Below are 24,426 nucleotides of genomic sequence, written 5' to 3' on the forward strand. Positions count from 1 at the left end.
CATGAGATATAGAATATAAAAAAAGTTCTGATAAAAAATTAAGTAACACAAAGCATCAAGAGTAGATTTAATTAACTTTAGACAACGAATAATATTTAAAGTTTTGTGAATCACCCGTTGTCCGGAAAGTTCGTGCCGATTTTCGGTAGGTGGCGTTAAAACAAGTCATATATTCTGAAATGTAATATGTATGTAAAATGTATGTAATGTAAATGTAAAGGTGTATATACTCTAAAAGGTAATATTTCAAACACCTTTAGAAAAAAGTTAGGATACATTAATTCTTGTTAGTTCTATCTGCTCTTAAATATGAAAGGAAACAAAGTGCACTATAGGCACTTGGTGCTTTTCTTTTGCTAGAAAGGCAGAAATACCATACAAGCAGCAAACAAGATATACGCGGTTTATGGTGACGATGGTATAGCTGAAAGAACTGTGCGGGTTTGCTACGTTTAAAGCTGGTAATTTCAATCTTGAAGGTCAACAACGCTCGGGTAAGCCCTTCACTACTGATGAAGATCGGAGTTGCGAATTCTTAACTAAGTGACAATCAGTCAGGTTGCAAGTAGTCGGTTGATATCGCAAACCATGAACGCTATTAACGCTCAAAGTGGAGGTACATTAAAGGTACAGAGTACTGTTATGTTTAGTTGATTTATTTGCACTGTTTAATATAACACGAAGAGTAAGACTGTCTGATAAGAGTAAGACTGGTTGAAGGCTGGTTGAAGAAGACTGGTCCCTTGAAGCGCCTGGTCCTTATATGCTAACTCTTAATGCAGGGGATGTCCTTCTCACCATGGTTTCTGTGTGGTGGGAATCTATTCCTTCCAATCTTGTAACTGTGTACCCTCGTGGGCGCATCTCCTCTGGTATTGCTGATTGATACTAGATACTCACTTTATAGCGGACCCATCAAGCACTTAGAATGTCAATTAGCCTCTTGATGAGTTCCGCATTGTAAAGTTCACAATTTGGGAGGTAGAAAATTCGGATTTTTCCAAAAAAGGCAGATGTGCTGTCCGAGTCATAAACTGACAACCACTCCAAATCCCGAACAATCGGATCAAGGTACTCATCGAGAATAACCCACGCTATACGGCACGTGAATTAGCAGAAATGAAATATGAAAATGCACCATCCACGAGCATTTTGTGAAGTTTGGCTATATAAACCGTTTTGATATATGCGTTCTCCACGATTTATCGGAATAAAATCTGATGGATCACGATTCCATTTGCGGTTCGCTCTATAAACGCAACGAGAAGACACCATTTTTTAAGCAAGTAGTGAGGGGGGGATGAAAAATAGATTATTTATAATAATGTTGAGCGGGGAAGATCTTGAGAAAAGCGGAACGAATCACCTTGAACCATCCCAAAAGCCGGTCTTCGTTCGCAGAAAGTCTTGCTTTGTGTTTGATGGGACTGAAAAGGATCTCTGTATTATGAACTTCTATCAGACAACCAGACGATAAATTCGGAAAAGTATTGCTTGTAATTAGTCGATTTTAAGACAGTAATTGAACAGAAACGTCCAGAACTAGCGAATCGGAAAACGTCGTGTTTCATCAGGACAATGCGCGGCCTCATATGTTTTTGACTACTCGACAAAAACTGTTGGAGCTTGGTTGGAATGTGCTACCGCATCCACGGTATTCATCAGACATGTAGCCCCATATTTTCACCTATTGAGATCATTACAAAATTCCCTTAATAGCAAAAGCTTTAACTCTTTGGTAGACATAAAAAATCATATCGAAAAGTTTTTTGCCGAAAAACTTGAGAGGTTTTGGAAGGATGGAATATGTAAGTTGCGTGAAAGATGAAGAAAGGTTGTTAAAACAAAATGGCACCTATATAATTCAATAAATGTGTATCGAAATTTGAGCATGCTGCGTTTGAATTTTCCTTAAAAATCGGAACGAACTTTCCTGACAAACCAATACTATCCCAGAATACCATTTGAGGGATGCATTAAAAAATATTTATATATATTTAAATACGAAATCCTGTAACATGAATCATCCTGTGAATTGGTGTAAGGCGTAAAAATAAGAAATTACATTAAATTGAGTTAGGCATTCATATTTATAAAGAATTATATTATAAAGTTAAATGTTAAATATGTTACAGCAGCTAAGAATCTCTATAATCTTCTCACCAGTTCAAGCACGTATTATTACGTAGAAAAATATCGATCTTATCGTTGCTAGCGCTCTAAAATATTAATCAGAACAAGAAATATTAATATTCGCTTAAACATCTACAGTTGCAATCAACTAAAGTTTCCTGACGCTATTGTCACGTAATACATTAGCAAAATCTATTATATTGTATTTCCTTTGGGCGAACAAGTGCATACTGTACATATACACACATATGAAGAGTGAGGAAAAAACAAGGAAAATTGTTGAGAATAATCGATTATTAATACAGTAGAACCTCGATTATTGGAACATTGATTAATGAAAAATTAGAAGATAGTTTCTTGTAAAAAAGAATAGAAAAAAAGGATAGGAAGTGAAGGAAATTATTACATTTTTATTCCAATGTTTTTATCTCGTCTGTGTTTGTCTGGTATTAATATGTATAAAATAGCTCAAAATAGATAATCTTTTCTCATATGAAAATAAAATTATCCTTTTTCTGTACTTTCACTTCGTAAGTGAAGGAACGATGAATTTAGCTATGCATATAAAATTTACCTACAATAGAAATAACAAAAATAAGTAAAAATAATCATTTTAAAATATTTAAATTTGTTCTTGTAGTTAAACACTGAAGAGTATTGGAACAAAATAAAAATGTCAATTTATACTGTTATTAAAATATGTTATTCGATACTATAGCCAGCAATTGCATTAATTTTTAAATACTTTATTTTCCGTTCACCCCTTACGCGTGAGATCTTTTGAACCTTTGAAGTTCACTATTGAGGAAATGTAGATAAAGTAAATATAAATAAAGCTAAAATTCATGCTTTAATCGAGGTACTGCATATGTTAGGAAAATATAGTTATGCATAAAATTTATAACAGAAACTTTTCAAAGAAAAAGAGAATATAAACAATTTTGCTCCTATTCGATTAATATAAACAAATAAACAAGACTAAACTTATAAAGATAATAATTCATTGTGTATCATGTTTTTCTTTTACCTTTGAAATAACAACAGTACGTCACTTCTTCAGTGCGACGTCTCACTTATAATTACTGGACACCGGATGTGTAACTAATAATATATAATAATATATGATAATCACTATTATATTGAGTTGCCAAAACAAATATCTGCTTAAATTTAATCTTTTTCATTGTTTTCATAAGAATTTGAATTTGCATAGATATTCATAGTCGAATAATGAATCTATATAATTCTCTAATCTCATTTGTCACAAAATGCATTATATGTATATTGGAAGACTATTAAACAAATAGTTTTCCAAACCTTATTATTCTCTTTACTCTTCATATACCTTTCAGTATTTCCATTAGTTTCGAAAGAGCTTTCGTTTTGATTCGCTATAATACTCGTGCATGTTCGGTTATATTATACAGATAAATATGTTACTATGCTATAGCAAATTAAGAGCCTATCTATTATATCACATGTGAGAAAGCTGCGATAATATAGCTCGACGACTACGTACAAGAGGAAAAAAGCAAAGGACTTAACAGTTAATAACTTTACATTCGTTAAACGAGAAGCGAACATGCTTAATTGCGCGTGCGTCTACTATGCGAACAGATGTCGCATTTTTCTTCCCTCTTTCCCTCTCTCTTTCCTCTCTCTTTTCTCTCTCTTTTTTCTCTCTCATTCATACATTCACTCTACCTCTCATACTTTCTTTATATCTATATTTTTACATGCTAACCGACTCGGCACTGAAATTGGCGATTGTCCAATTCGAAACGATCAGTTACTCTCTGTTGAATATTGGCTCCCTCTCGAAATTGTATCGCGTTCTGTAAAGCATAGCGATTCCTGTTTCGTTTGATCCTTCTGTGGCGAGTCTGGAAACGATTTAATGGTCCCAGTATTGTTTATTTCGCATAAAACGTTAATTCGCTGAACGAGGTATTTTCATTAACCCATTAAAGATCAATGTTGCATTACTGCAATGTTTTATTTGACATTCTCTTCAGTTTATGTTATCAAATTATCAAAATTATCAAAAGACATTGTAGCTCTGAAAGAAAATTCCAAGGATTCCCTTAATATATTTTTCATCACTATTTTAATAAATAAATAATCTTATAAAATGTAATTTTATAAAATGCAACAAGATTAATGTATTTATAGTATTATTATTAAGTTTTGTGAAAACCATGATAAATAATAATGAGAGTATATTATATTTATACAGATATAGATTATATAATTATAAAATATATCATATAATTCGTTTCAGCTTGGATTTATAAAGTTTAATATTGTCTTACTGAAAAAGGAAACCTGTTTTATTAACGAATTTTTTATGTTTGTCCCTAATTCTCTTTAGTATCTAACTAAGGGTAGTATTTTTTGGAATATTTTATTATTTGATAGAATTTCATAATAAAAACGCTGCAAATTTTTCGAACCGAATATTTCGCCTTCCATATAGATTCTACAATTTTATGAAAAGCGAAATGGATATATTTTGTATCACTATGATAAAGGAATATTTATCTCAATTATAAAAATCCTTTTTCTACCTCCGATTTGAGTAATGGGTTTCTGTAATATATTATATCTATTACTTTAATATATTCTTTGTGTAATTCTCTTGATAGCACAAAAATTTACTTTATATGCACATCTGGTTACTAGTAATGTTGTGTTGTAATATTATTTAATTTTTTGATCTTTAATGGGTTACGAAACGTTTCATAGCTTTCGTTAGATCTGGCAAGTATTCCCAGCAAATACTCCAACGCTATGTCCTATAATTAAAAATCGCTAAAGATTTTGTTTTTAATTTTTAATTGCGAGAAAAATTTCTAAGTGGCGTTTGAAACTCTATATAGATGCTTCAAGTTTTCTCCGCAAAACGAAGTAATGAGAAGAGAAAAATGTCATATAAACATAGATGTTCATGAAAGCTTCATTAAAAAACTATGAATGAAATATAAAATAACAATCGATTGACTGCTTGTTTGATAAAGGAGAGAAACAGATTAATGATATTCATTTACTTGATATTTTCACTTTTATTTCACTATTTCTAAATAAAAATGCAAAAACAAAATTTTTTACATTGACAATTTTTTCTAATTTTCTCTCAATTTCAGTCAATGCATTATGAATTCTATACATTAGTTTCTGAATTAATTCTACTAATTACTAATTCTTGCCATAGAAAATATGTTTTTAAATTCTATGTAAGTAGAATTATATATGTAATCAGATCTACTGATTTTAGGTTAGGTTGATAGCAAGAATAACGTTCGTTTAATTACCAGATTTAAACAATTAAAGAAAAATTGGTTATTACTTTGTATTTCAGTTATAACTTTTTAATAAATATTTATGAGCTATAGATTCTATAAAACTTTTTACTTAGTTTCCCTTATAGAATATATTATACAGATTTGTTTCGTTTAGAAACCTGGGACATCCTTATTTCTCTCTGTGCTTTTATATTTTACGTTTGGAGCTTTTGCAAAGAATCATTTGTACCTAATACAATATTACACTATTTTTTGTTATTAAACTTAACTTGGAACAATTGCAATACTCAGAAAATATATTTGAAGTGATTGCAATCATCGCAAAATTTCTGATTCATCGATTTCACAAGAACACAGTGCACGGTTTCGAAACTCTTGGCGCATTTGTTCGCTTTGTTATATTTAAAAAGGCTATCATGCATCGTTAACGACGATCTAAAGAAGCGAATAGAAAAATACCGAATCTATAATATAACTATAGGTAGGATTTACGATCTAAGAATACGAGAACAACGAAGAACAGGCTCTTCTTGCAATGTGCTACGAGTTATTTCATATTGAATAATTGAGTGGATCGAAAAAGTTGAATATTCCAATATAATTATAAACATAAATTTTGTATATATTCATATATTTGATAGAAGTGTATAGTAGTGTATATGTTAATACACATCAGTACATATATTAATGTACATTGAACACGTTAACATATTTGACAAACTTAAGAAATATGAAATTGCCAATTTGATCAAATGAAATAAAATAATTTGCTTTTTTATAAAGGTACCTTTGTAAAATTAAATTTTCATGTCAACAGATTTCGAGGAAGTTTTATATCATTCAAAATTTGAAAAACAGTTAGGTATAATCGACGATATTTTGTTTTACTATAATTATAATTGCAATTAATTATAATAAAATATTCTGTAGATTCAGTTCTAAAAATTCTCAAATTTTCTAACAGTAATAGTCATCTAAATATTCAACTCAAACTTATTTCCAAAAGATTTGTTCATCCACTATTTTCATTTGCAGGTATAACCGTAAATTTAAACTAGGAAGAACAAACTTTATTTTATAAAAAATATTCTATGTATTGAATTTATCATGAACTTCCTAAGCCAATGGCATTATAAAAGAACTAAAATGAAAGTAAATGTATCTATTATCAATTAAAGATAAAATATCTATAATTATCAATATACTTATTATTTACCAACTATTAAGATTTATTATGTATTCGAAATTCCCATCAATAGGATCTTTTTACATAATTAATCCTGCATATAAAGTTGTTATTAATTATTCGATCCACTCACAGTAATTCCCTTCAGTTTCTTAAAAAACTAGAGACAATTTCTTGTAATCGATGCTCAAAAGATATTTGGATGATCCATAAAACCTTGGAACTTGGCACATTCCATATTCCATGTGTTTCCATTAATAAAAATCCTCTTCCTCGAGCTGAGCGTAAAATTTCGCCACCTGCTCCTTAGCGGCTTGTATAATGGAACCTTTGCATGGGTTAGGGTCCCAGTTAATACCCGGACAACCCATGGATTCGAAACAGGTAACTAGACGATTGGTTTTCGATGGACAGCATTGAACGACCGCCCAAATACAGGGTGAAGGACTTTGTGCAGGTGGCTGTCGAGTTGGTGGCGCTGGAAAGTTTGGCACTTTCACTCCTTCTTGATACGGATTAAGTCGCTGTGAAGAAATAGAAATCTCAAGTAGATTTATATACTGAATATATTACTTATCAGACTGCGGATTTTTATACATTCATCAAAAATTTAAAGGGACAAAAATGCACAGAATGCATATAGTATATAAAAAATATATAAAATTTTCAAAATATAGTACTCGTTATTATATTATCGTTATTGTAGGAAAAACAAATCTTTGTATAGATTATATTTATTTATCCGTATTCATAAAAGTGGAAATTTGAATGTAAATAAATTACGCTTTCGTAGCATGAAAAGATGTATAAAAAAATATGCACAAATATATTACGTACTTAGTCAAGTAGAGTACTCGTTATAATTTATAGTAGAAACTCTATTTAAGTCTTATTTTTTTAATTGTGTCCATAAAAATATAAATTTGCATAAAAATCCGTACTCTGACCATCAATAATGTTTTAATGTGAATTATATCGAATTTAAATCTTGAATTTTAATAAAAATCGAGGATGTTTGGTAGGAACAAAAAAGACTTTCGTTGTGGATAATAATTAGTGATAACCAAAAAACATTCACCACAGATAATGATTATCAGTAAAAGTAATTTCTGTCACCAACACTGTTTATCAATAAATAAAAAGAAGTTTCATTATCGATAATGATTATTCGCATCTAAAAATAATTTCTATCATCAATATAGGTTATTACAGGTAAGCAAAAAATAAATGACTATTTATAACGATTATTCATAGCCGAAATCATTTAAACTAAGATATGAATTCTTATATTATATTTTAATTTCTTATATTTTTTTAGTTTGAGTTGTAATAGCTACGCTGCTATACTGCTTTTGTCAGGTAGATTCATATATTTTCTTATTTTATAAGCCGAACTATTTCTATTGAAAAATGTTCCGCATTATCCTATTTAATATCGATGTAATCAAAATAGAATATATGGATAAAATTAGCTTTAAGGAGAATAGAACTATAGATTACGAAAGTAATATTTTGATTCATGATTACTCATTGATACTTACTCGTTGTTAAGACTTTGACGCGTTTATATCAGCGGATTGTTTCTTAATTTACTAATCGGTAATTAAAAATATAATTAAAAGAGAAATATTATGCAATTAATAAAACGGAAGTACATATAAAGTTATATTTCGCATCCAGTAGTTAAACATATTGAAACAATAAATTTAGCTATATTTAGACATATATAGTATAAGAAGAGAAAACTGTATAAATTATAATCACTGTCCATTAATATATCTTGGTTTGTTCTTATATTTGAATAATTACTTATTCTTACCGATAACTCTGCATACTTTTGATATAATAATGTAATAAGTTACGTGAATGTGTTTATTTTCAACTATATAATTGACCATGGAAATTAATCTTCCAAAAATATTAATTAATCCATTAAATTTTTTATGGAAATGTGGTAGATAAAAATAATGTTTCTAACATATTGCTCTTATAAATTATTATAGTTTTATATAATTTTAACCCCATTGTACATTAAATGAAACAAGTAATTTTAAAGGATATAACGAGCAATTTTAATATAGGAATTAGAAATATAATATTGTATTTCTTCATCATCTATATCATCTATGTTAACCATTTCGACAAATATTTACATAAAACGGAGTTACTCACGATTTCGATACTTTCTTAATATGTTGTCAAAATCACCACCCTGAATTGTGTTGTGAAGGTTTTAACGCGGAGTATATATAGTATATGTATAGTACAGTATGTATAGTATAATCAAATACGTGGGCGTGGGACGGGTCTGTCCCTTATACATTAAATTTAGATTTGGGTTAGCTTAGATCTTTTTCTGGATGGGAATACAGAGAAAAGTCTTTTGTCCACGATTTTACTTCATAATAGACATCATTTTATAATAACGAAATTAAATACAACGTTCGAGTACAATGATCTTTCAATATTGACTATGAGTCAGCTTTTCTGTTCAAATGTCATAAGAAGTCAATTTTGTTGGGGTCATAGCACAGGTTTCAGTAAGAAAGATAGATAAGAGCATTCGATTTACTATACACTTTACCAAATGCAAATGGTGCCCGAAAAATTATATACTAAAAAGTATATACTAAAAATTATATACTAAAAAGTATATAATTTTGTAATATAATAAAAGTATATACTAAATAGTATATAATTTTATAATATAATAAAAGTACATACTAAAAAGTATATAATAAACGTTTTTCGAAAATAACTTTTTCAATAAAAGGCAAACACCAATTAAAGTCTTTAGAACACTGCTCAGGGTGATGACCTTGACAAGATACTAAAAGATTATCGAGATCGGAGATGATTCCATTTTGAAAATACTACCATTTTTATTCACCAATCTAATAAACCATTTCTATTAAGAGAATTTATGTACTTAGAAAGAAAATGCCCATTCATCTTCGAGCGAAATCTTAATTATACATATATGTTATACATTACATACAATACATTATACAGGGTGGTTGGTAACTGATGGTACAAGCGGAAAGAAGGTGATTCTACGCGAAAAAGAAGTCGAAAATATAGAATAAAAATTTTTTTTTATTTTTTTTTTTAATTTTTCCATCGAGACAACCGCACGTGTACCGAACGAAAATTCAAAGTCGATTTTCTCGAAAAGAAAGCCTCAAACGAAAAATTTTTATTTTATATTTTCGACTTCTTTTTTCGCGTAGAATCATCCCCTTTCCGCTTGTACCACCAGTTACCAACCACCCTGTATACGTTACAAGCAAAACTTTATATCCGTGCAATGTAATATTCTTTTAATTCTTTATTGATAATGAATAGCTTTAGTGTTTAATTTATAATTAACACATAATTAATTGCTCCCGTTACAGTAATTGGGAGAATACAAATATTCTACTATAAATTAGTACTTGCATGGAGGCCATATTGGACGCGGAATTACTCCACGTTTAACGATATCAAGCTCCCATTACCAATCGATATCAACGATAATGATGCTCGTTTCGAAAGCCTACATATGTAGATATTAGATATGCAGATATTAGATATAACAGAAATGTACCGTTTCGGTTTCATTTCTCCGAAAACGACATGTTACAGAATTTTTGTGAAGTTATGAAAACTGAATTTTGAATTAAACTTTTATGGACATGATTATATCTGGAAATTATTTGCGCGTGAATTCGCAGAAATTCTCCTTTAAAAGCAATAGTTTATCATTTGATATATATTCGTTAATTCCATTAAAAATGAAGGTTACATGTGAAAAATATAATAATGATTTTCTAATTTCGTTATTTGATGAATTAAAAATATATGCAGTTTAATATGAAATAGTTAAACTTAATAGATGAAAATAAGTGATAAATACATGATGTTTCATAATTAATAAGTAGTTTTAGCTTAATAAATATCAGTCTGCATAATTAACTACTGTTAATGTTTTTTACATGTTCAATAGAATGATACGAACCAGATGTTAGTCCCAAAACCATAGAACAAGATGTTTTTGATATAAATCTGTTCTAATCGCCCACATCCTTCAAATATAACAGAACATTTCTATTGATATTCTCAAGTACTCATAAATATAATTTCTATAATTAAGAAATTTGATCTTTCACTCAATTTTATTAAATTAAAAATTATATTCATATGTAATGGATAAAATAAAACATTGCTAAGATTCCATTTCCATTACATTCTCATTTTATAATTGTGTAAGAAATTAATATCAATCTTGATTCAAATATAACATAATATATGAATAAATTTGTTAATACAACATTCAATGACATCATTCTTGTCAATGTTAAATTTATTCTTAGACAAAACATTCATGTATAGTTTACAATTTAGAAAATTACTCTACAAATTCATAATATTTAATTATAAAATTAACCTGTACAGGTTAACAAAATATGTAGAGGATATCTAGTGGGACGATTCTAGATATTGAATCGCTGAAAGAAGTTCATATATAGACATTTTGTCTGAGGTTTATTTTTCAAGGTTTTCACTAAAAACTAGTTAATAAAATACTAGTTAATAGAACAACTGACGAACCTCCCTCTATTTCACTAATATTTTATATATCTCACTGTAAGATCCACGAACCAAAATAAATGACAATAGGATATCGGCTGCTTGTAACTTAAAAATTAGCCTTAAACAATATTTTTGTAAATTTTTTCATTATTTTGATGCTTAAAATAGACAAATGTTACGTCCCTCGTGTGTTTTATAACAGCCTACATAAATAAAATTTTGGACTTGAAATAAATCTTCAATCTGTCGCTTTAGTATTACCTAACAATACTTAAATATTTAAAATATATAAAGCTAGTGAGTTTCATGCATTAAAATTTATTTCCTAATATCTATTAGAAAAATTCGCATGAAACCCGTATTCTCATTAAATTAACACGACATTTGGCAACCGTTCCATATTTTACTAATTTTCAAAATATCGCTAATTGTCTACAGAGAAAATATTTTAATGTTTCCTAGTAAAATTAATTAGTTAGCAAAACAATATGTTATCTCCTTATTTGTTACTATTATTTCTTTAACTATCATTTTACCTGTTATAGTTCATCAAAAGTAGAAATCGGCTTTACTTTTTTCATTGGTTATTTCGGATAAAATGTACATGAAAATGAAATGGATCGTCCGCGATACACATCCAAAGCATGTAATGTCTAAATTCGTCTTTATGGACATATATCAAACATGTACGAGCGCGGCAGGATAATGCAGAACAATTATTGAAAGTCGAGGATCGGAACGGTTTAATTCGAAAGCTTGGAACAATCGCGCGCTGGAACGTTTGAATTGGAACACATTTGTAGAAAGAGAAGGCTCACCATGTCGATATCGAAACCCGTTCTCGATAACACGTTAGGTACCACGGGTTGGACTATTATGCTTGCGCTCACAGGCAACGCGTTCAGCCTGGCCTCTTCCTGCCGTCTCCGATGCTCTTTCATGACCCTGTCGCGTTCCTCCTTCTCCCTTGCTTCCTTTGCTCTGTGTAGGATAAAGAGACACGTTATATTATCAACATAGACCGAAAGAGGAAGCTCATTGTGCACGGTGCGACCGGCCTGTTTGTTTCATTAACGTCGCTCGACTTGCAGCGCGTTAACTCACAGCCTACTAGCATGTTTCGCACGGACGAAATTTTGAGACAGTATTCTCGTTGAATATTTATCTTGTCGGTAGTCGCAGCCACGACGACACGTAATGAATCTTACGAGACGCAATAACTGCCGCGAAATTGTGTCATCTTTTCAAGCCGCTATCTTTCAAAACCAATCTCGAAGCATATAAGTGATGCCACGTCGCGTTGTTGCAATTTTATTGCACATTTTACGTTTTCTTTATGTTTGCAGTAAAGAAGATATTCGTGTGTTTTATCGCTAGAAATATAAAGTTATTGAATTGTACAGTATCGTTCGTGCGAAATTGCAACGACGCACAGTGATTTAAACTGTTAACTGGGGAAGATAAAGTCATTCGAATTGCAAATCTCTTGGCCATATTAATTTTTTTATTTAGAGATTCCTTATCTCTATACAGGGTGGTTGGTAACTGGTGGTACAAGTGGAAAGGGGGTGATTCTAGGCGAAAAAAGAAGTCGAAAATATAGAATAAAAATTTTTTTAATTTTTTTTTTAATTTTTCCATCGAGACAACGATCTACAGTGAGATCCGTTATAACGAGACGTGATAATGTGCACGCGTACCGAGCGAAAAAATTCAAAGTCAATTTTCTCGAAAATAAAGCCTCAAACGAAAAATTTTTATTCTATATTTTCGACTTATTTTTTTGCGTAGAATCACTCCTTTCCGCTTGTACCACCAGTTACCAATCACCCTGTATATGCGGTTTAATTTCTATTGGAAATAAATTACATCATTCTTACATTCGTAAAGACTAAAACCACCAGCCAAATTAATTTGCCTTTATTACTTTTTAATTTCATAATTAAAGGAACAATATAACTCTGATTAAGGAACGATTCAGTTAATACATTTAAATGGTTATTTACGTCGAAAAAAGTCAGGATTTTATGCCAATTAACTTCGTTTGCTTCAGATTCAGATGTTTGATATGAGATGTTTGTTAAATAGATCATTATCTATCCAAATTACTTTTATTTCAATAATATATAAATCGTTACTTTTATTTAAATAATTTTTACAGATAAATAGAAACATTCTAATAAAGAATCCTTAATGATATAGAAATTTAAAGCAATAAGGAATGGAAGATGTAGCAGAAAATGATTAAAATTATGATCCTTTCGCAATTAAACAGCCATTTTAAAATTCCGTATGATGTGACGTCGCGTGTTCATCTGCCGTTAATTGTAAATTCTAAGTAGGGTGCAGACCGGGATCCGATCACTGTATTCTATTAGTTGACTGACTACCATCGAACTATATTTCAGTAACTAAGTTATGTTGTCAAGTTATTTTAAACTAATTACATTTAATATACAATGATTGCCTTTGCTATTAGTAAGACATTAATTTTATGTTTCAGACTTTTGCAATATTTATCAAGTGAAATATTTGTGGCTTCTCAAGTTTCGATCGTGTTTTGAAACTTTCATTCAGATCTGTCTTGAAAAAATGAACCGAGATGTTCAAGAAATGCCGGAACAAAGCGCAACGTACTATTAAAAACACAATCGAAATCCGATAAATTAACATATGTCGAGACATTAGTTCTTTCAGGAACGATGATACTAACGTTATAACATTATTACACAATTATTACAGTCCAGTGGATATATGTATTTTTATAGCGTTTATATGATTTATATGAATTAATTAGATCCGAGTATATTAAATTTCGTATCAATAATACTTTCGAATGATGATGTTATATGTACTATAAAAATGTAGAACATAATGGAAAAATGTTTCATTGGAAAATAAGGATATGTGCAAATGCTTTATATAGCCATTTATGTAAGCAATGTTACTGTATGCAAGTATATAAAAAAAGTGTTTGATTTAATTATTGAAATTAATAAAATATAATATTACTATAATTGATAATATCTAATATAATTAATAACATTAATATACTAATTAGTAAAATACAAGATAACAAGGAAAAACAGATGTAATGTTTTTACACTGGTAATGTTATAATATTTCTTAGTATCTATATACAAAGGAGTTAAATTGAAAAAAGGAGAATGTACACATTCTTTGCATTTCTTAATGTGCACAACTCAATTCAACCCATTTAATGACTAAAGAATTCAGAATTTGCATATACAATGTATTTTCCTGATCTGTTATGGACCACTTTACACACGCGAGATTGTTTGCAAGAGTTCTAAGCAAATAGCAAATACTACTGCGTGTCGTGTTAGGTCGTTACCATAATGGATAATAGGACGATTGTTGAGGTGTAGATATTATTGTGTTCTATTTTGCATTAGAAATTAGAAAATTGTTTTATCGTCCACACTGGTAATTTTGCAAATTGTTATTGAATATTTCATTTTCAACTATGATTAACTTATGAATGCAATGTAAATATATTAAATCGAGTAATAAGTTTTTTCGTGCGTATTTTAAAGGGCGTAGATATGCTACATCATAAATTATAACTGGAAAGAACATCGATTTAAAACATTTAGATTTTAAAAAGAATGGTAAATCGACTTGTAATTTAAATTACATTAAAATATTAATATAGCATAGTGTGTATATGAAAATGTTATTGATTAATTTTAAGAGGAATTGAGCTAAAGACGTAAAATGTCTGTATATTTTCTTACTATATTTATATTAGTAGTTTTGTCTAAAAATAAGTTTTATCTAGAATTTATTATGAATTAAATTTAGATAAATTAGGATCTCCGTAAAAGCTAGATTAGTTATTACGAAGGAAATATTTGCACCAAAAATTATTTGATATAAAAATTATGTATGTTGTAATTATAAATATAAAATGTATACATAGTAACAAAGACAATGACTGTTATATTAAAAATCGTACATGTGGACTTGGTTACATTGCTAAAGCTACAATAAAAGTGATAGAAAGACAACTATTTTAGCAGGAAGAATGATATATGACGGCGAAAACATTTTGAAACTTTAGTTTTAAAGGCTATAGGGTGGCCGTGGTGTCATAAATATTAGCAAGAGGACCAATGTGACGCAACCTGCGAGTTCTGTCTGGGGTATTTATCGCTTAAAAAAATCTATTGCGTCACAAAATATTCTTGATAGAGTTTAGTAACTCAGAATGTGATGTTTATAAAGACAATAAATTAGGACATATCTTATTTTTCGCACTATGTGCGAATATCACGAAAGATTAAAGCTACAAAATAATTTATTTTAAATTTTTAAAAATTCTAAAAGAGATTTTATATATATGAACCCTTAACTCTACATATATAATATAAATTCTATATCTATAATAAAAATTCAAAAGAGAATTTTTAATTTTTGCGAGTTTATCTATATCTAAATATGTTATTCCATATTTCTATTTTTTTCTGATGTTGTGTAATTTTGACTTGAGTTTATTTCACATACTTATTAATTCTATTTATTGTCATATTTCTAGTATCAATATTTAAAATTGTTTCTCAAAGTTTTACTTGATTATCTTAGTTATTTCTCTGAACGGAATGATTATAACATAATAGTTAAAGATTTTAATCAAGATCAAAAACAAAAATCACAAAAGTTCACCGATATCAAAAATATTTCTAATAATATTATTGCATACTAAATTCACTAATGTGATCATACTTAATAAAATAATTCTTATGAAAGAAGTCGGATGTCCTAATAAATAAACCTGTTGAATTAATACAATTTACCAATTCGTCATATTATAATCTAATATCTAATCGTTAAATTTCTGACTATCTTTCCCTTCGTTCATTTCATTACTTGATATCCTCTTACCTTCGCCTTTCAGCTTCCAGTTGCCTTTTCTCTTGCTCCTGTCTTTGTCTTTCCATAGCTCTCCTGGAGTCATTCAAAAGTAAATTGGCTGGAATAAGACTCGCGTCGTGTCTACTTCTATGCCCGTCGAATCGCCTACGAGCCGCATGGCTTGGTCTCGTCCTTTCAGCTTGATTTCTTCTGACCTCCGCTTCCCGCAGCTCTTTCGTATTTCTCTCCGCTTCTAACATCGTTGCTTCTTTCCTCCTTCGTTCCTCCTCATATTTTCTCGATTGTATCCTCCTAACCTCTGCTTCTCGCCTCAAAGCTTCTCTCCTCAGCTGCTCTTGTTGCTGTCTCTGTCGCTCGCGGATTTCTTCCTCTTCGATCGTTTTTCTTCTCGCATCATCGTAAGCTCGTGGATCGATATTTGTCGATGCTGATGGACCATGATTTCTTCTACCGGTCTCTGGACCTGGATATCTCGGCCGATTATATTGTCTAGCTTCTTCTAATTTCCTTCTATACTCCATCCAGCTTTTATCAGATGATTCGCTCTCTTCCGGAATACGCACTGGTTGATTTCTTCGAATGTAATCCTGTAACTTACGTTCTTCTTCGAGTCTTCGTCGCTCCTTCTCCTGCTTCCATCTATCCGCTTCTTCTCTTTGTCGATCTATTGATTTGTTTAAGTTAATCGGTCGATTACGTTGAATATACCCATCTAATTTCTGCTGATGTTCTTTTTCCTGTTGTTCTCTCATTCGCCTTTCTGTTTCTGGATCGTATAGTTTATTTGCGTTTGGACTATTTCGCGGAGAGTACAACAAATTAGATGGTTCGTTTCTGCCTTGCTGATGTCTTCTTCTCTGTTCTTCTTCCTCTTGTTTGCGTTTCAACGTCCACTCTCTTCTCCTTTCTTCTAAGCTTTTTCTATCCTGTTCTTGCTGCTGTCTTCGCTTTATCTCTTCCACCCACCTATTCTGCTCTCTCCTACGTAATTCTTCTTCCTGTAACCTTCGTTGACGTTCTTCTTCTCTTAGACGATTTTCTTCTCGTCTTCTTATTTCTTCTGCTTGCCGTACTCTTTCCCTTTCCTCCTCGTAAGTAGGAGTCTGTGTCGGAGACTCGTCGTATCTTCTACGAGTTTCTAGTTCTTGCATTCGACGTTGCTCTTGCAATCGATTTCTTCTTGACTCTTCTTCCTGTAAACGTCGTCTTTGTTCTTCCTCCAGATGCCACCTGTTTGACTGCTGCAATCGCCACCTCCTTTCTTCTTCTTCTCTCTCTCTCTGCTCCAACACTTTCTCGTATTCGTTCCTGATATTTTCTATGTCAGTATTTGTTTGATTCTTGATATAATTTCGTTTCTGCGCTTCCTGCTGTCTTCTCCATTCCTCTGCTCTTCTTCTTCGTTCTTCTTCCTGTTTCCTCCTCTCCTCTTCTCTTCTTCTTCCCGCATAATTCATTTTTCGTCGCTGATTCACTGTCTGCAACTCATCGCTAGTCGCTACCCCTTCGTCCTCTCCGAAACCCCAAAGACGTTTAGTACGTTTCCCGTTTTTGTTATCCAACTGTTCAGCGTCAGAATCTTCGAACCACAATATCTTACGACGATGATTATTTCTCAATGTCTCGTCAATGACGGACCTCGTCACACGGTAGTCGTCTCGCTTTCCTTTATTAAACTGCGAAACCTCGGCAGTCACCTTCTTTTCTTCCGTCTTTCGATTTTTTTGGTCATCCGACAAGATGGTCGATTCATTGCTCACGCTAGACTTGCCCAAGTCTCCGCGAACAGGTAATTTCTCGGTGCGTCCTTTGTCCTTGTGAAAATCCGAATGAATAGTCGCGTCCATGTCGCCTCTACTCTGCTTGATCCTCTTCGTGGTAGTCTCCAATTTCTTTAGCTTCAGCAGCTCGTCCATCTCTTCATAATCTTCCTCGCCAGACAGCTCATAGTCCAGGTTCAAGGATATCGGAGTTACATCCGTCCACGGATCCACCTCCTTTGGATTCTTATCTTTACCGGGGGAGTCTATCGATCTTTTTTCTCTGCTGTGATCAGGTGCCTCCAATCCCTCACAACCCACCTGTAACTCTGGCACTCCTCCTATACTAAATGGGTCCGTATTTGCTGGAATCTCTGTACTAAAGTCATCGAACGAGTTGGACTGTTTGTGAAGTATATTCAAACTAGTAGCTTTGTATTCGGGCGTTTTAGACTTCCAATTCACGTAGCTAGTCTTTTTAGGTGCTTTGCTTTTCCCTTTCGATGGGAATCTCGTGACAGGCGTGGGGCTCAACAGAGGCTTCACCCGGAATACGTCCAATTTGTATATTTCTACGGAGCCTGGTCCTTGATCTTGGAACGTGTCGTCGGCTACAAAAGGGTCCTCCAATTCGGACGGAGGAGACAGCTCACGCGGCGCTGATTCGAGATCTTTTGAGTCTCTACTATCAACTTTTTCATCCGTGAACTCTTGACCGGCAAAATTACGCGGCTGCTTGTCTTCGACTAAAGGTGAAAAATTGTCACCGGAACTATTCTTTGATCGGCGGAGCAGCAAGTCATTTTTGAGATACTCGGTCCCGTGGGATTGTCTCTGGGAGCCTGGAATGTTGATGTATGAGTAAACGAGGGTTATTGTGAAATGAGGTTACGTTTAGTCGCGGATGGTCTGGCTTATGATCAGGTTAGTGGGGAAGTCTTGGCATCCTTAAATTTTGACATAACAGGTCTATTAAGCTACTTAATATAGCTTGCGTTTTGTAAATGTAAGAATCTCATTTTGTAAATTAAATGTAACCGTAAAAGAGAAAAGACAAGTAACGTGATATATGACAGCAACTTAAGACTTTTCAAGAAAAAATATATAAAGAAACAAATAGAAGTGTATTTAGAAAAATAAAGTCTCATATTCTTCTATAAGTATAAGCACAACTGGAACATTATAATAAATGAAGAGTATTGGAGTCCTACTATATTTTAGTAATAAAAAATTGTCTATAAATGTCAATGCTTAAGTATTTTATTTTTATACACAGTGATAAGACAAAGGGATCAAAAATTTGAGGTCAAATGATACTCTTCAGATTCAAAAGAATAAGTGTTACTCTATATTTTCTGTCTTAATTTGTCCGTGTTGATTAAAAAGTACGAGAAGACAATTAATTGAAAAACAAATTATTTATAGTTTTGAATATGTTAATTTTTAGATACATGTTTATTACGTCCTGTTTCTTCTATTTGGAAAATACTATCTACCTTTAAAGTTTTAAACCTTATTCTCATTACTTTGTACACTATACAAGATAGAGTGATAATAGTAGTACAATCCGATAAGATGTGATTATATATGAAAAAAATAAGTCAAAGCAAAAGAAAAAAATGCATCGTTCGAAATTCAGTTTTCTAGAAAATGGAGTTTGGAATTTTGACAAGTATACTTGAACTTGGCTAATTATCGATTGAATATGAAGCAATTGACGGGTTATTCTACATGCAAAAATAAGTAAAAATGTGGAATAAATTTGTTCCGTCCAAGGCTTCATTTTCGAGAAAATAGAGTTTGAACATGCCAGTTAAAAATTGGCATTTTGCGCGTATAATAAATTTTCAAATTTAATTTCCGCGAAGACAAAGTATCTTATGAAAAAATTATATTGTACATTGTTTACCTCCCTTTCCACGTAGAATAACATCCTGTTAATTATTTTATTTATTCCTGTTCAGTCCGAAATTAGTCATATTCAAATATACTCGACAAATTTGCAATATCGATTTTCTCGAAAATAAAGCTCTCTATAGTAAAATTCATCTTTTTGCCACTGCTATTTTCACTCACCCTCTATGCATATAATGTATATTAAGAAATATATAACAAATTTAAAAAATTAAAAGTCATTTGGTGTAAAATTCGTATTTAATATACAGTATGTTCATAATAATAGTAATTATAACTATATTTTAAGAAATTTTAAAATGCAATGCAAATAATAATTTTAAAATACCAAATATTTCATTAAATTTCCCCATTAATTAGGTGGAACATGTCAACCTTGCTTAAAATTTGAAAGTACATTTTAAGTTAAAGTCAATAATGAATTCAGATGAGTGTTTCAAATCATTTTAGATTAAGTCAAGTGACCTAATTAATCACAATAAGAATAGAAAGTAATATTCTAAAAAATATTTCAAGTCATGTAGATTAATGTTTTATAGTAGTTGTTTCAGGGATTAAATAACGTTAGATTGAAATTATAATGTACTAAATAACAACTTTGCATTATTATTTGTAAATGATGTGATAATTAGATTTCAAATCGAACGTGTAGTAAAGAGATACTCGGCTGTACACCTGCCTCGAAGTTAAATTACTCTGTGGAAAATCTAGGTGGTATGTCATTTCAAGATTTTACATTCACTGTCTTCACTGTTGGTTTAGAATAACTATGGATATTCACGTTTTAAACTGTTCTGATTAAAATTGATTTCAGAGTTAGTAAACGTACTTCCAAAATAAATGAAATTTGCGCGCACGTTTCAAGATTATTAATGAAATAAAAGTATTTTATGGTTAGCGAAGGCTTAACGCAAAGTTTACCATAAATATTTCATTGCAGATGTATTTTTAAAAATAATTGTTGATTGTTTTATTAGAAGCCGTTAAATTTTATAATAGCGTAAAAATAACATTAGTAGTAGTAAAAATAAAAAAAGAACTCAGAAATAAAAAATTTGATTCAATAATAAATATTAATCGCTAGATTTAGTACAAGATTAACGGAAGTAAAAATTTATAATATTTTTAAAAATAAATTTTGGCTTAATATTGAAGTGTTAATAAGTGATTCTATTCCATAAGAAATTACAAAACATTTTTTAAACTATTATCTTGAAAAATTTTGTTTATTGGTAAAGTACTACTGTATCGTAAAAATGTTACAATTCTCTCCAAATCAGTGACATTTATAAGAACGTTTTTCATTAAAATTCATATTTTTTACCTTATTAGAAATGGAAGAAAATTATAGAAAAGCTAGTTGTACGAGTCTTTTTCAGAAATTTCAGTCCAAATTTTAGTTTCATAAATAAAAGTCACCTAATTCATTACGCTATATAGCCTCCAATGCACGTTTAATAAAATAAATTAACGATTTACGTTCGAGAATTTTGGCCCGAGGACGTAAACTAGCTATTATATATTATATTATATATTATATTTGGCCCGATCATCGTACTACGGACTATGCCCGTAATGTTTACATTTGGTCCGATCATCTACTACGGGCCATGCCCGTAATATTTACGTTTGACCCGATCATCGTACTACGGGCTATACCCGTAGTTGTAGGTTAAGGGGTTAATTTTGTATATTATTATGAATTTAAAATACTAATGAAATTTGATGTTAGACTTATCCATGGAAATGTTCAGCGAATAACTGATTGAAATTGCTTCGTTTACATCGTTACATGCTTAATAATATAGTGACTTTTATTTATTTGATGTATTTGCAGTGATTGAAACAGGAAAACGATGATGTAGTAATGTAATACAATTAAACAACTAAAGTCACTATAATTTTGAGGCTTGTCTAGGATTTCCCATCCTTTCCGGCCCGTCAGCACTTTCACTTTTTTATCTGAACTGTAATTCATCGGGATTTTCCCAAATGGTTTACCACGATGTTACAATAATAACAAAACTGCAAAAAATATCAGGAATGAATTAAAACTGTAAACTTAATACTGAAGTCTTCATACATGACTTCGTTTCACCAGATCTAACAAAATTTTTGTGATCTTGAAGAACGAATAATTAATTTACAATAAATATTTTAAGAAAATTATATTTTTTTTTCAAATGAATGACGTTTATACGAAAGCTTTTTGTCGAAGTAAAGAAATGAATAGCTCGTCACTCGCCTCTTGTTATACAAATATCATACATAAAAATATCCAAACGCGCACATTTAAAAATTAAATCAAAATAATGACGCTGTAAATGTTTATGCATGTACAAGGAATTTCGAAGTACAAAAATGCATGCAATGCGCATAATTTATAAAAACGTAATAATGAAGATAAATCATTATTAGTCAGATTACTGGTGTTTATACAATTATGGGAAATTTAATATGTACAAAAATATATATAATGCAATAATATACAAAACTATAGAAAATATCTAAGATTGATTGCTGCTCATATTTAAAAGATGAAAACATACCTAAATATTTATAGGTTTCATTTCCTTAGGTGTATCCAAAAGATATGAATTTACATAGATATTTGTAGTGTAATTATAATGCTTAGTAATTATAATATTTTTTTATTGTGAATACATTCTTAAAAATATAAAATTGCAAAACATTAAAGTCCTAAGGTAATTACTTGTTCAATCTACAGATATTCCCCAACTGTGGTAGTAAGAGAAAAAAAAAAGAAATAAAAAGAAAACGACGTTTCTATAAAATCCATATCCACGAGACAACGATCTTAGTAATACCCAATTACAATCGAAATTATCGAAATAAATTAGACGACGCGCAACATAATGTTGCGGCAAAGAGGCTCGACTTTTATTCCAGCGTTGAACGGTGTCAAGTAATCGCGGTTCTGATTAACTTGCATCGCGCTTATCTGAATCATACCGTAAGAGAACTTCATTATGCGTCCCTGACGTTTGATTCTCAGGGGCCGTTATATCAGAAACGAGCATGTTAACCAGAACGACATATTCCCCTGGCGTCAAGGTCACTGCTCTGTTTCTGCCATGCAGGGAGCGAAGAGAGAGGGAAAAAGCCCAGACAGTGACAGAATTAAATTGCTGATGTAACGAATGCCAGACGTACCATTAGTGGTGTTTGCCGAGATCAACCTTCGCGGGCCGATCGAAAGGTCGAACGACTGATTCTCGCCAGGATTCTGATCCTTCCAGTTCGGTTGGCCCTCGACTCTTCGATAAACTTGGTGTTGCTGGTACTGCGGGGGCAAAGGGGTGTATTGATCGAGGGTAAGGCGGGAGGGATAGTGGCTAACTGTCCCCACCACATTCACGTACACCGCCAGCCAGACCGTGGCCAGAACCACCGTCACTCCTGGCTGCATCCTCCTACAATCAAACGAATATGTTCTTCGTTATATTTCTTTTTTTATTCAAATACTTGCAAAACGATCGACGTCCTCTTCCTCTATCTCTTTCTTTTTCACTCTTTCGTTCTTGTTCTCTTCAGGGAGAGTAGAGCAGACTTGTGTATTATACGTATTATTTCGATCAATTATTTACCTAAGATAATTATTTTTCGTAATAAAAACTTATCATTTGTAACAGACATTGTAACAACTATTTATTCACACAATTCACTATTATTTATTCGAATAGTGATATACGAAGAATAATATATTTATAACATATTTGTTTTCTTTGTATTGCTGTTCGTTTTTACGAGTATCTGTATATGGATACATTCAGTACATAATAATCGGAGACAAAAATAAGTGGACACGTAATGAAAATAGGTATCAATGAAATTGTCGATGTTAATTATTTAGATACTAAATAACCTATATACTATAAAGATATATAATAAATAGAATTTAAGCGTACAATATTAGTACTAATTTTTTGATTGATACTTACTTCTACTACCTATGCACTTATCATTCCTTACCATTCATTAATCAGAGAGCAATAAACTTTCTATTTTAATATTTGAAAAGACAGAACGACGATTGAACAACAAAACTTGTGATATGGTATATTAAAATTTTTATTTGAATAAATTCTAATACGAATGTGTAAGTTATTCGAATATCTATTTAGATAAATTTGTCATATATGGTCTTTTATTCGATCAGATATTTATTCATTACTGCGAATAAAATTTCGTTCCTTATTTTTATTCGTTATCTGTTATCGAAATAAAATCTTACTCAGTTTTGCACTAGAGACACATGAGATAGTTCGATTCATATGGTTCGCTATCGCTCTAACAAACGCGGTGAACCGAATTGGAAACGAGGACATTCTCGTATTTTTACTACGATTTCCCGGTTCGCGAGAAGGGAACGGTTTAAACGTTTCTGTCTTCTGGAGACCGTATTACGCTCAGTTCTCTTCCGCTTCGAGAATTCTGTATCCGCGCGAACGAAACGTGTGAGCAGTTGAGCACTTTGCATCCGATGAAAATTTTTATTAGGTATTCGTGTCACATCAAAGGAGCATTTCGGCTATTTCTGAAGAACCTCAGGCTTGATCGGTTTAATGACTGCGGTATCATACGACAGCGTCACTGAATTTTGATCGGACGCAAAATGATATATATTTTCCACACATCTTTT

General features: G+C 31.3%; 1 protein-coding gene across 2 annotated transcripts in view; it reads right to left on the bottom strand.

Moving 5' to 3' along the window:
* Nucleotides 1–2,071: 2,071 nt before the first annotated feature.
* The window catches only part of LOC117161806 (uncharacterized), a 149,277-nt gene continuing 126,922 nt past the window's right edge, over nt 2,072–24,426 (bottom strand). For both annotated transcript variants that reach the window (XM_033343543.2, XM_033343542.2), the window contains exons 2-5: nt 22,938–23,197; nt 16,099–18,691; nt 12,012–12,174; nt 2,072–7,145 (exon numbers count right to left, since the gene is read on the bottom strand). In XM_033343543.2, coding sequence (XP_033199434.1) covers nt 6,876–7,145; nt 12,012–12,174; nt 16,099–18,691; nt 22,938–23,193 — 3,282 coding nt within the window. In that variant the 5' untranslated portion in view covers nt 23,194–23,197 and the 3' untranslated portion in view covers nt 2,072–6,875. The remainder of the gene's footprint in view (nt 7,146–12,011; nt 12,175–16,098; nt 18,692–22,937; nt 23,198–24,426) is intronic.

This window comes from Bombus vancouverensis, chromosome 1 (genome assembly GCF_051014615.1).
Source record: "Bombus vancouverensis nearcticus chromosome 1, iyBomVanc1_principal, whole genome shotgun sequence".
NCBI lineage: Eukaryota > Metazoa > Arthropoda > Insecta > Hymenoptera > Apidae > Bombus > Bombus vancouverensis.